The following is a 14,648-nucleotide window of genomic DNA, read 5'->3' on the forward strand; positions in this document are numbered from 1 at the left end:
TCAAAACATAAACATTTGCATAAAACCGCAACGGATAGAAATCTCATCAATCATGTAGAACATGTAACATATTACATGTAAAATTATTCAACAAAATAAAAACATCCCGTCCCGATGTTACATCTATCAGAGCACGACCCACTAAGGAGACTACACTAGACTCCAAGCATTAACTCCTAATCAACTCATTGCTCGTTACCTGAAAAATAGTTGTAAGGGTGAGTTCCTCAATCGATATAATAAGCATTATAGAATATAATGTCATGTTAAGTAATTTAACACATTAATCACCCTAATCGTATTCGTACATTCAGTAACGGCACACCAACTCAAACATCATACTCAACACCAATACAACTCATATTCATACTCAATAGCATCACCACACACGTATAATATTGGAATACATCCATTCATATTATACGCCATACATAATTTTATGCAATGAGACTCCACACATGCGGTACCGACTATTCTTGAACATACAGTTCAAGCTCACCGATCAAATCCAGATACGGCTACTAAGCTCACTAGTCCCACTCATTTGAGATCTAATGACTCACTCACTAATTCCTCACCATGGGAATTAGCTACAGCCCCGAAGGCTATGCTATGCACACTAATCATCTAGCATGCAAACATCAACAACAAATCCACAATGATTCACTCACTAATTCCTCACCATGGGAATTAGCTACAGCCCCAAAGGCTATGCTATGCACGCTAATCATCTAGCAATGCAACATCAACAACAATTCACAATGGACACATGCTCACACTCTAAGCCATACAACAGTCCATTCACAATTACATGCATAATATATACATTCACAGCATTATGCATATCATCATACATTATCAACACATGTATCAACACATCATTATCATGTCAATCAATTAAACACAGTATTAGCACACTCTACTAATACCTATACTGCTCAAAACAGCGGGAAAATAATCCCTATTATATCATACGCCAACATAGGCCAACTCTCAATTATGTACACAATATTAAAAAGCCAATTTTTCCACTCTGCAACAGTGTTAACCGGTTAACGCCCTGGGTTAACCGGTTAACGCAGCACAACACGCTTCCTGTCCCAAAACTTAACAGTGTTAACTGGTTAACGCCCTGGGTTAACCGGTTAACGCAGCACAAACAGCAATATTTCAGCAATCACAACAGTGTTAACCGGTTAACACCCTGGGTTAACCGGTTAACGCAGACAAAACAGCAAATTTTCACAATTCAAACAGTGTTAACCGGTTAACACCCTGGGTTAACCGGTTAACGCAAGACAGAAGCTGTTCCTGCGCTAACTCAAGGCAGAATGCAGAATTCTCCGCATTTTCCGCCATTGGAGGACTTCCGGACCTCCGATTCAACTTCCGTAAAAAGCTACATTATCGGAAAATCACGACACATACAATCACGGATTCAATTTCAGTTTTTAACACAGTTTAACCAACGTAATTCCAGCATTCACCAATCCCAATTAGGGTCAAATAACGGCTTATCACTACCCATTACATATTATCCCATAATACCCATTAATCGACGATAAACCCCCCTTACCTGAGTTAATCCGGCAAATCTTTGAGCTTCAAGCTTTTCCGTTCTTCAACCTCTGCTCTTGCTCTTCCCCTTTGCCCTTTTCCACTTTTCTATCGCTTCTCTGCTTTTTCACGTAAAACTCTTTACCAACAATGAAAACCCTTTTTCTTATTCCAACTTATATATTTTCCAAAATAATAATAATAATCCAATAATATTTCCAATTAATTAATTAAATTAATAAATATTATATTAATTCAAATTAAATAATTAGCCTTATTTTATCGGGGTGTTACAGGGATCACACATTGGCATCCTCCCTACCCCTTCATTCATTGGGTTTGCAGTGGGAGAGATCACCAAGCATGTTTGATCGTATCATACTTCATTTTTATTTGTTTACTAACCAAAATATCAAAATATGTCAATGTATAGTTTGTTGCTTTTGTAGGTAGTGTGTATGCTCATCAAAGCTTTAGCAAGCTCATATCTAGGGTTTAAGACCCTCAATGTAAGGAGTGCAATCAAGAAATGGTTCACATTGGCTATAAGCATCATATATGGATCCCCATGATCTTCGCATGTTATTTTGATCAAGGAATCATTAAGAGTTTGGAGTTTGTTTGCCTTAGAAACCCTAATTCATCTAAGTATCTTGTGTGACTTCTTCAGCAAGTTTCTTCAACAATTGATCAAATATTTCAAGGGATACTTCACATTTCATCCTCCTACACATATATGATCCTCCATGAGTTCCAAAAGTCAAGAGAATGTCAAGCTAGCAAGATGGTTCATGGTGGTTGACCAGAGAAAGTCAACTGGTCAAAACTGGGGTTCCCTAGACCCTATCTCCTACAATTTTTATCATATGAAAATGATTACAAAATAAACTTTACTCAAAATTATATTACAAATAACTTTCATGTTGAAGTTTATAGCTATTTTTGCTTGTAAAGTCATTTTTATGGTGAAAGATTATAGGTCATTTTGTTTGAACCCTAGTTTGGAGGTCAACTTCCCAAGACCATAACTTGCTAAATTTTTATGAGATAAAATCCATTCAAATTTAATTATCAACTTCAAGATGTCTAATTCAACTTTTATGTTTGGAGGAAGTTCAAATTCAGCTTGCAAATGCATGTGCCAAGTGGAAACATTATAGGTCATTTTGGGCCAATATCATTGAACAAGTGATTTTCCTCAACTTCTAAAATGCATAACTCCTTCATGACAAATCAAAATGAGGTAAAATTTGTGACCAAATTGAATAGGTTTTAAATATCTACAACTTTGATGAAGTAACGTTTCTCATTTGAAGTCCATAGAAAAAGTTATTTAAGGTGGAAGAAGTGAATATTTGACTTGGAACTTAGAAAATTTTCAAATATGTTTGATTTCCCAAACTTCCACCTCAAAATTATTCATTATTCAAGCTTCAAATGAAAAATTATTCAACATGAAAGGTGTTCCCCTTGATCTCATCTTTCCAAAAAGTCCAAGACCACCTCATCTGGCCAAAGTATGAGGGACTTGCACATGGGTGTAAGTTAAAGGATCATTTGAATAATTTCAAATTTCACTTTTCGCACACAATTGCATGGCTCACCAACATGAATTCAACATGATGAAAAATTCAATTTTGGATCAGATCACATTATTTCATGGGCCTAACACACGCCCATGAAACCATGCAAAGGAGAATTTTCAAAATTTGCCAAATTTGGAAGTGTGCAAAAATCAATCTCATGACCTATAAATAAGACCCTCATTGCTCAGAATTAAAGACTTAATGCCCAAGCTTTGAAACTGTAACCCAAACCCTCACCATTGAAGGATAAACTTGAGGATTTTCTTTGAAAATCGAGTTTTAATTCTCCATCTATTTTGAGATTGAAACTCCAAGAGTCCATACTTCTCCTTGATCCATTTCACTTCCATCAAGCATCTGAAGTTAGGCCAAGCATAATTGAAAGCAAGATCGTGTCAATCTAAAGCTCCATTGAAGGTGATTTTTCAGAATTTTCATCTCTTCGATTCTCCCTCAATTCTTCACCATTCTTGTTGATTTTTGATTGTCTGAAGTCCTATCAATGTAGGCAAGAAGATTGAGTTGCTTTGAGGTCAAATCGAAGCAACTCGGTTCATGATCCTCAAAATTCAAATCCCTGTATCTTTTTATATACTTGGAATTAGACAAAATTGAGGCCAGATTCGTGCTCCTGGGCATTTTTCCTTCAAATTACTGTATTCACTTTTCATTTTCCATTGAGTTGAGCTTGGACCAGTCTGGTGGTCCTCACCGGAGAAGATGACAGGAGTTATGGCTCTAGTGGTGTGTTGGCAAGGTTCCAACCATCTGATATGGTCCATAGCTTCTAATCTCATCCATCCAAATTGATTACCACGTGTGTGGGATAATTGACTGAAGTATTGGTGGAACGTGCGTTTCTAACCATCTGATTTGCCACCTCAATTAATGAGGGAGATCAGATGGCTCTTTTTTCTGATTATTTCATTTAATCCCTTATTTTTAATTATATCATATTGATTTCATTTTTAATCCAAAAAATATGCGACTTTCACCAAAAATCTTTAAATATTTTCCTCTTCCATTTTCTGAATTAAATTTTTTTTGGATTAATTTTGATATTTTTCATGATTTAATTGTTTTTGTGCATATTTTTAATTGTTTAAAAATACTTCTGACTTTTCAAAAATTATGAATTTTTTTGTCTAAGGTCCTTTGACCTTGTTTGACCTAGGATAAATCTCTTGGCCATTTATTGGTGTTTTGAAGAGGTTTTAGGCTTTTGATCAAACATAAGTTAATTTAAATGCATTTTAATTTGTTTTTTTAATTGATTAATTGTGTAGAAATTATGTTGAGCCATTTTTATTGACTTGTGAAGTTTGACTATGTGTTTGGGCCTTGGTCAAGGTTGATTTGACTTTTGTTGGATTAAAATCATTGGATTTATGAGATTGATGAAATGTACATTTCATCTCCCAAAATGAATGAATGGTTTTAATTTGACAAAATTCCTCCCATGACCAATTTGTGTTTCTCTCATCTCCCCTCCCTCTTCATCTTCAATCCTATTCTATCACATCCCTTTCAATGACCAATGAAATCTCAATATCCTAAGGTTAATTGGTTCATCAATAACTTTGTGTTAGATGAACCAATACAAGTACGGATGAGATTAGGTCCATCCTTTGATCATTTTCTTTTTTTTAGTGTGGTATGTTTTAGGAGTATGGTTCATTATACCATATCTCTAACATAAATTAAAACCAAAAATTTTATTGACTGGCCTCAGATAGTTGTGACTTCTACATAAGTCCAATTACGATTGCTTAACATAGAGCTAAATTTTGACCCAAAAGCATAGCATTCTAGTAAGTGAGATTGTAAGTCTCCCCCCTTTGATGGTATTGTATGGAAACTTGGCCTTTTTCCCTTCCTTTAGAAGATGTCTTGGTTCAAGGATCCATGCTTGTGAATAGAGGGTTGAGTGTTCTCCAAAGAATGACTTAATCAATTGAAAAGCAAAACACCACTAACATCTAATCAACTAACATTTGACTAACTTATATTATTATTGCTTTTAATTTCAAGTCATTTACCTTATGTCATTTAAATTCAAGTCATTTACCTTTTCATTTGCCATTTACATATCATTTAACTTGTTTATGTTTAGGCCATTTTCACTTTGCTCACTTGATCCATATATTGTGATTGTATATATTTGTTTGTGTACCTTGTTTGTATTTGTGGTCTTAGGACCTTAAAATACTTAATAAACAACAAAAACCCTAAAAAATATTTGTGTGCACTGTTGGATTTGATCTGAGCTTTGGACTTAGAATTAGGCAACCTTCCATATGCAAAAGGACTTGGCCAATGCCAACTTTTCTGAGACCAAGTTATTGTGATCTGAGCTTCCATCTGATGCAAGTATTGGGATCCACATGAATTCATCTACTACATTGTCTTGATGGAAATGTTATTTTGAATATGTGTCTAATACCTTATTCTGAGCCAATAAAGGAGTATTTCATCTGATACATGGGAAGATTAAAAAGAAGACTGTGAAGTTGCTTGCTTGGATATGGCTATCTTTATTTGATGCCTTGCTCTTCATCTTGCTACTTGTTTATGGATATTTCTTGATTCTAAAGTCCAAAGGAAAAGTGGGTTTCTATATGACATTCTTGTCTATTGGATTGCATCCCATTGGTCAAATCTTTTCAACTCTTAACTTTTAAATTTTTGCTTAGGATTAGTCTCTTCATCTCCTCCCATTCTCTTAAATTTCAAACCCCCCCCCCTTTTCAAAATCTTCTTTGCTTATGATTTCTAAAACTTAGACTTTATTGCAAATTAGAAACTTTGACCATATGCCTTTGCATTTTTTAAACTCTTTTCTTAAATCAAACTTGTAAATGAACTTAATCATATTGACTTAAAATTTCAAAAGACAAAAAGAACTAAACTCATTCAAACTCTTTTTGGCCTTTGTGCCTCTTTTAAATTTAAATTTTGATTAAAAGCAATTCACTCACTTTGAAATTGATACCACGAACTACGAGGTTTTGATCGCTCGTTTTTATGTTGGTACATAGGCACAAGTCCGAAGGTCTTGTCAAACACAAAAATATAATTAATGAATTCTTTTCTCATCCCCACACTCTATTTGTTGCAAACATCATTTTATACCAAAACACATACACACATAAAAAAAGGGCTCCCTAGGAGTACCTAGGACACTTTGGGTGCTAACACCTTCCCTCTGTGTAACCAACCCCCTTACCTGTAATCTCTGGCATTTTATTAGTTTTGATTTGAAAACTTCTTATCTTTGGGTTTTGTTCGTACTTTTCCCTTTTCCTTTGGAAACAATAAAAGCGCGGTGGCGACTCTAGTTTTATTGACGATAAGTTTATCCATGGCTTAATGGTCATGAATTTACCGCTACACTGTTGAGTACAACGAATGTGAGGGAAGATGATACCTCCCCCTTGCATAATCGACTCCTGAATCCACTCTTGGTTGCGACAACTATATTTTATGGGTTTTATCTATGCTTTCCCTTTCCTTTGGAATAACTAAAGTTAGGTGGAGACTCTGTATTTTTCGTGGCACGACACCTGCCCCTCACATCAAAAATTCCAACCAACCTACCAACCCCTCCACTCTTAGAAAATCAACCAGAAACAAAGTCCCATTGCTTATCTTAATAACTTTGTTTGTGATGCATGTCATTATCATATCCTATATGACATTTCTTAGTTCATTTCCTATCATAATATATCTCATGCCTTTCATTCATTTATATTTTCCATTTTTACTTATTATGATCCTACTACCTTTAGGAAAGCCATGATACATCCTCATTGGGTTAAGGCTATGAAAAATGAGATCCAAGCCCTCGCAACCAACAAAACTTGGACTTTCATAATCCTCCCACCAAGTAAAAAGGTAATTGACTACAAATGGGTCTACAGGACAACATTGCATGCTGATGGCACCATAGAAAGACAAAAATCAATGTTAGTTTCCAAGGGATTCACCGAAGTTGAAGGCAGTTACTTCTTAGACACCTTTTCTCCTGTTGCAAAGCTCAACACTGTAATACTTCTTCTTTCTTTAGCTTCATCATTAAATATTTATCTTCATCAATTTGATGTTCATAATGCATTTCTTCATGGTGATCTGAATGAGGAGTTTTACATGTCCTTACCAAAATCCATTACACATTCTTATCCAAATCAAGTTTGTAAGCTTTTAAAATATCTTTATGGGTTAAAACAACCAAGTAGACAATAGTTTGCAAAATTATATGTAGTGTTTCTATCTAATAACTTCAAACAATGTTTTGCAGATCATTTTTTATTTATTCATCAATCTCATAATACATTTACAACTTTAATCATTCGTGTTTATGATCTTGTTATTGCAAGCAATAACTTAGATATTATCAACCAAGTCAAAACAACATTGCAACACCATTTTAATATCAAAGACCTTGGAACTTTAAAATAATTCCTAGGTTTAGAAGTAGCAAGGAGAAGCTCAGGGATAAACATATGTCAGAGAAAGTACACCTTGGACATCATTTCAAATGTCAGCCTACTCGGATGCAGCTTGCATCCACTCCTATATCCAGAGACACAAGGTTGAGAACCAATGAAGGAACTCCTTTAGAAGATCCCAATGCCTACAAGAGACTTATAGGCCAACTTATATAAATGCTCAATACTCGGCCAGGCATTGCAGTTGTTGGTTAGTAACTCGACCAGACATATGAGTTATCCTACACATGTTTATCACAATACAGTCATTCGAGTATTGTGCTATCTCAAGAACTCCCTAACTAAATGCCTATTCTTTCCCTCCAATTCTCCTATGCAGCATAAGGCATTCTCGAATTCTGACTGGGATATATGCCCTGACACTCGCAAATCTATCAACACTACTGCATATACTTAACTAATTCTTTTATTTCATGGAAATCAAAGAAACATCCAATAGTTTCTCGTATCTCTATAGAGGCAGAATATCGCACCATGGCATAAACAGTTTGTGAAATCCAATAACTAACCAACATTCTTAGGGAGTTAGATGTTCCTTCCGTTGAACCTTCTCTCCTCTATTGTGATAAAGACTTTGCTCGTCAGATCACCAACAATTCCTCTTTTCATGAGAGCACCAAACATATAGACTTGGATTGCCATCTTGTTAGGGAAAAGATCCAGCTCGACTTATTACCTCTATTGCTTATGTAATCTTGTCAATAAGTTGTTGATGTTTATACGAAGCCCTCATACCTAAATTCGTTCACCTTTATTCTCTTTAAGCATGGTGTTCACCCCATCTACCCACAACCTTACGGGGGTATTAGAATAATGACTATCCTTTCCTTGTTTTTAGTTAGGTAGTTATTTACTTAAGCTTTAGATTGTTACATTTATTTGTGCTTAGTTTGATAGTTTACTTTTGGCCCAATTGCTTAAATAAAGCAATTGTACCCTTCTTTTGTAATCAGACTAATTCATTCATTCTATTCAGAAATATCAAAGCCCAATGGATTATTCATTCATTCCATCATAATGTAATATATGTGCCTAGAATTTGACTTGGCATTTTTCATACACCGAAAGGATGACCAACAATGATGAATCGAACTGGTTGCTGATTTGCCTGCAACAAGCAACATTTAAGAACTGTTTCGGTCAATCATTACCGGAACCCAACAGTCGACGAGACGAAACACCATGAGAACGCTTGAACATAAAGGGGTTTACAAAAGGACCAACGACTCTCTATCTCCAAAGGGGTAAAGGATGGAGTGACCTGAGAGGCATTGCACTACCAGCTAGAGGCTACATCAAATTACCGACAATTTGGATTTTGGAAGTAGAGTAGTATGACCGTAAGAGAGAAGGCAGAGAAAAAAATTTGTAGAGAGAAAAAATGTAATTTTTCTTTTCAAAGTCTAAAAATGTGAGTTTTCTTACAATTATTTAAAAATACACAAAAGTTAACAATAATGAATTTTTGATAAATTCAGTTTATATTCTAAAGGTGTCTGGATTTTTTTAAAATATGATATAAAATCATATTTATTTTTCAAAATTTATGATTTTATATAGTTTTTTTGAAATTCAATGTGAAATACAATAAATTTTGGAAAAAATATCTTTTATTTTATATCATATTTTTGAAAAAAAAACTATATAAAATAAAAATTTCAAAAAATGTGAAATTTAATTATTATTGTTTTATTAAAGGATCTAATAAATATCTCAAATGAAATTTAAATTTGATCAATCAACGTCAAGTCAAAATAAATGATATTTCATATGTCCCACAATGAGTGATTCAGTTAACCATTTCACACAGATTTTAAAAAAAATTAAAGAGAGAGAGAGAGAAAAAGAGAGAGAGGGAGAATGATATATTTATTAAAGTACACTTATCATGTACTGGAAATGATGAAAGTAATATTAGTTAAAGGGTAAAATTGGAAAATATGCATTAAAAATTGAAATGAATCATTCATTTTAAGACACTATTTTATTCCAAATAGATCACTCATTGTGGGATAGAGGGAGTACATGATTACATGTGATGTTATTGTTATTGATTTTGTAAAAACTAATTTTGAAATTAAATAAACATTAAGTAAGTTGCTTTAATCAGATAAATTTCCAATCTTCATTAATAATACTTTTGTTTAATTAATCGTAGAAGTTAATCAAACGTTAAGGTGATTTTATAAATGAATTCATTGACTCTTTTTGTTTGATCTTCACAGTCACACAATTAATTTGTCATATATTTTGGATTGTCATCTTCGTTGTTGGTGCACAAAGTGAAGAAGATGAAGACGGAAGAAGAGAGAATAACAACCTTCCACTAATCTACTAAAATGGTTACAGCAAAATGGTTGCACACACATACAGTACTCAGTGGATACAACTATTGATAGCTACAGTACTATATATACATAAATAATAATGTCACATAGGCGAAATACTAAAATATTGAATTACCCTTTGTAGTACCCCAAAACTTGCCCCCCATTTTTACTTTTTTACTTAACCCGCAATTTTAACCTCATTCATTCTCATCATTCATTCATGACTAATATTGACTAACAAGCATCATACATTTAAGGTTTATGGTTGATAAAATCAAGGATTCATCTGGAGGATTTTGGTATTTGCTCATCATGTGGGCTGCAAACCCTAATTCTTGGTCTTGAGAGATCTTGTTGATTGGTTTTTATGCACAGATTGGGTTTCTAAATCCTAGTTGTGGGTCCATGATCAAAGGAGTTATTGGTGGAGCTTTGTGAATGGCTTAAAACCCTAATCAAGGATATTGAGGGAGTGGAAACCCTGGTTTCTGGCTATGACGTCATCAATAATGGGTTGTACAATCAAAATTGAGGTTTCATCTAATTCATCTGACCCATTACGGATGGTTCCTGGGCTTAGAAGATTCGTGGTCCCGATACATCGATTGGGGTTCATTCAAAGCTTTGCAGGGCCATGATATGCTGCTTGGTTGGTATGCATCTGGATTGATCCTTAGCATGGAGTATTTCAAAGGCATTATGGTATATATACAATTGTCCATGAAAAAATACACATTTTTACTTAAGGTGACTTTTGATCAACGGTTGACTTTTTGGTAAATCAATCGACACTTTTTTCTAATCTCTATTTTTCTTTGATCCACCGTGATCCATTGTGAAACCAAAGCCACTTTCAAACCATATGCCATGTTCAGTTTAAACTTTTCAAACCACCTTCGCTCATTACACAATTGTAAACTATTCAATGACCATTTACAATACTAATTATTTTCAATACAAAACTATTCTGTAACCAATTTCCATTATAGCCTTTTGTCTCATGTCTCATCCATGACCATTTGATTCAAACCGAATATTTCAAACCAAATTTTTTTTACAAAAATGCACAACAAAATTCCAATTCCAATTATTCAAAATATGTAACACAATTACACCTATTTTTTATACAATACCAATAACAAAGTAGACTTCATCATTATCAACAATAACGTACAAAGAATCATTCACTACCTCTAACAGTGCGGCCATCATTGATTTCCACTTCCTCTTTACTTTGCTTCCAACCTTAACTTTCTTCATTCCTTAATTTCACCTTTCTGATCTTCCTCGGGATCTTCCAAACCAGTTTCTGTCATTTTCCAACTAAACAATAAACATAACACACTCCTTTTTCAAAATTGGCAGATCAAAGAAGAGACTATGGAAAGAAAAATCTGAATATATATGAGCTTTTGAAGAAGCTATCTGCTAAGATATGGTTTGATTTCGACATAAGACCTCAGATAGATAAAGGAAAAAAGATAGAGGTTTTAATTATGGTTTCGATAACCGATTTCCAACGTTAGAAGGTAAAGATAAATGTGTTTCACTTACCTATGAGATGAAAATGAGTTCAAGAAGAAGTGAAGCCAAGATAAAGAAGAATCAGTTGCAGGACTCAGATATTGAACCATATCAAGAGACATTGTTTTGCTTCGTCCGTGAAAGTTTCTGCAGTCGAAGATCCAAGACTATTTTCCATATTATCTATCAATAGCTTCGTCTGACGAAATCTTTTCAGAATCAAGCTTGAGTAGCTCATCTTATATTTCCCTTCCCGAGGAGGCTTACACCGAAAATATTCTCCCTTCTGTGGCTAGTCTTGCTTCTTCTTCAAGGCAGGACAATTTCGATACTGATCTAGATGTTGATTTTTCTTCGGATCGATAGGAGAAACCTGGTTGCTCAAATAAGATGTCTAGGTTCAAACCTAATAAAGATACTTGGATTGAAAAAGAAATGTTAGACTATCAACATACATGTACATATATAATTTATTTTTCCATTTTCCTTATTAATAGATAGTGTATATATATAGAGTATGAGGCTATTTGCTAAATGCATTGATTGTAACAGATTCTGTTAAGCTTTCTTCTTCATCAATGAAGCTTTTCTGTTATTCTCTGCTTTCTGCAGTTTTCTGTTGCAACTGTTTCACCATCATTGACATGGTATCAGAGCAATAAGCTCTGGTAGCCATTCCTTTCTTTCTCACGCGATTCTTTTTCCGTTCTCGCACCTTCGTCTTCCTCATTTGTTTCGTTTTCTTCTTCTTTTCTTTCTGAATGGCAAACCAGAGCTATGGTGATTACGCAACCAACTCTGCGAACCCTTACTATCTTCATCCTAACGAAAATCCTGCGCTTGTTCTTGTTACGCCATTACTCACTGATAAGAACTATCACACATGGGCTCGTTCAATGCAAATAGCTCTTATTTCCAAGAACAAGGAGAAGTTCATCGACGGAACCCTAAATAAACCGCCGGTGTCAGATCCTTTGTATGCTCCGTGGATCCGTTGCAACACTATGGTTCTTGCTTGGATCCAACGATCAATTTCAGAATCCATTGCGAAATCCGTGTTGTGGATTGAGAATGCTTCTGCTGTATGGAAGAATATGCAAATTAGGTTTTCTCAGGGTGACGTTTTCCGCATTTCTGACATCCAAGAAGACCTCTACAGATTCAAACAAGGTACTCTTGATGTATCAAACTATTTCACTCAATTAAAGGTTATGTGGGATGAATTAGAGAATTACAGACCTATTCCTACTTGTACATGTGCTATCCAATGTTCTTGTGGTGCTATTACATCTGTTAAGAAGTATAGAGAGCAAGATTATGTGATACGCTTCCTAAAGGGTTTGACAGAAAAGTTTGCACACTCAAAATCTCAAATTATGATGATGAATCCTCTCCCTGACATTGACAAGGCTTTCTCCCTTGTTATTCAGCAAGAAAGAGAGATGGACAGTTCTGCTTCCAATACTGTTCCATCTACTGGAGCCACGGAAGAAACTTCTGCTCTCCAGACTCAGACACATGAGGCAAATTACACTGCTAAGCAAGGTTCATATGGTTATCGAGGGAAGTTCCCAAGTTCCAATGCTCCAAGAGGCACAAATAGGGTTTGTACACATTGTGGCAGGGTTAATCACACTGTTGAGACATGCTTTCTCAAGCATGGATACCCACCTGGTTTTAACAAAGTAAAGGGTAAAGCTCAAGGTCATTCCTCATCTTCTGCCCCGACTGCTGCTAGTGTCAACAACACCACAGAATCAGCTTCTCAAAGTTCATCATCCTCCTCCTTTGGTTTTACTAAGGAACAATATGACAGCATCTTGGCACTTCTCCAACAATCTAAACCCAATCCCACTGTTAATTCAGTCTCCACTTCTCCTTTTGTCCTGAATTCTCACTCCTCCCAAGTGAATGGTAAGAATCCTAACCTTTGGATCCTTGATACTGGGGCTACAGACCATTTTACTTTTAGTTTATCTTCTTTCATTGATCATAAGTCTATCATCCCTATTCCTGTTAGTTTACCCGATGGATCACAGACGGTTGCCTCTATTTGTGGTACAGTTGTTGTTTCCCCTTCTCTTGTTTTGAACAATGTACTCTATGCTCCTAGTTTTCATGTTAACCTTATCTCTGTTGCCAAACTTGTTGATAGTAGTGATTGTTCTGTCCAATTTAACTCCAATGCTTGCCATATTGTGCAGAATCATTCCAAGGAAATGATTGGTATAGCTAGGCTGCACAGGGGACTCTATGTTCTGGACTCCACAACTGGTCATTCTTTTGTTAATAATTCTGCTGCTCACACATCATGTAATTTGTGGCACATGAGACTAGGACACATCTCTAATATAGGTTTACATACCATTTCAAAAGTTTTTCCTTTCATTACTTGTAATAATAACAATGCTCCTTGCGATTCTTGTCAATTTGCTAAGCAAAAGAAACTTCCTTTTCCTAATAGTGTGTCTCAATCTAATGCTCCTTTCACTGTTTTACATGCTGATTTATGGGGTCCCTTCTCTACTATTTCTATTTTAGGCCACAAGTATTTTTTGACTCTTGTTGATGACTATACTAGACATACATGGGTCATCTTTCTTAAAACCAAAGATCAAACCAGACCTAGCCTCATAAATTTTGTAGCATACATAGAGAATCAATTTCAAACCACCTTAAAATGCTTACGGACAGATAATGGCACAGAATTTTTAACCTTGTCTGATTTCCTTCTGGCCAAAGGAATTCTCCACCACAGAACTTGCGTTGAGACACCTCAACAAAATGGTGTGGTGGAGAGAAAACACCAACACATACTAAATGTTGCTAGGTCCCTCCGTTTTCATTCCAACATCCCTTTGTCTATGTGGAACTTTTGCATTCAACATGCAGTTCATATCATAAATAGGCTCCCTACCCCTCTCCTTAACTCTAAGTGCCCTCATGAACTCTTATTCAAGCAGCCCCCCTCCATGATCCATTTAAAAGTGTTTGGATGCCTTTCCTATGCCACCTCTCTCCAAGCCCACAGAACCAAATTCGACCCTAGAGCTAGGAAAGCCATTTTCATTGGTCATAAAGATGGTACCAAAGGGTATATATTGTATGACCTTCAAACCCATGACATTTTCATATCTAGGAAT

The 14,648-nt window shown here is 35.3% G+C and overlaps 1 protein-coding gene across 1 annotated transcript; it reads left to right on the forward strand.

The window, feature by feature from the left end:
* The first annotated feature begins 6,938 nt into the window (after nt 1-6,938).
* LOC127123112 (uncharacterized mitochondrial protein AtMg00820-like) lies at nt 6,939-7,385 on the forward strand. Its single transcript, XM_051053369.1, has one exon. It carries the CDS (start codon nt 6,939-6,941, stop codon nt 7,383-7,385), a length of 447 nt encoding a protein of 148 aa, XP_050909326.1.
* Nucleotides 7,386-14,648: the final 7,263 nt, after the last annotated feature.

The sequence above is a fragment of the Lathyrus oleraceus genome, chromosome 2 (genome assembly GCF_024323335.1).
Source record: "Lathyrus oleraceus cultivar Zhongwan6 chromosome 2, CAAS_Psat_ZW6_1.0, whole genome shotgun sequence".
NCBI lineage: Eukaryota > Viridiplantae > Streptophyta > Magnoliopsida > Fabales > Fabaceae > Lathyrus > Lathyrus oleraceus.

What these genes read in the sequence shown, in the direction of transcription:
- LOC127123112 (XM_051053369.1), top strand. Translation starts at nt 6,939, where the DNA reads ATGATACATCCTCATTGGGTTAAGGCTATGAAAAATGAGATCCAAGCC.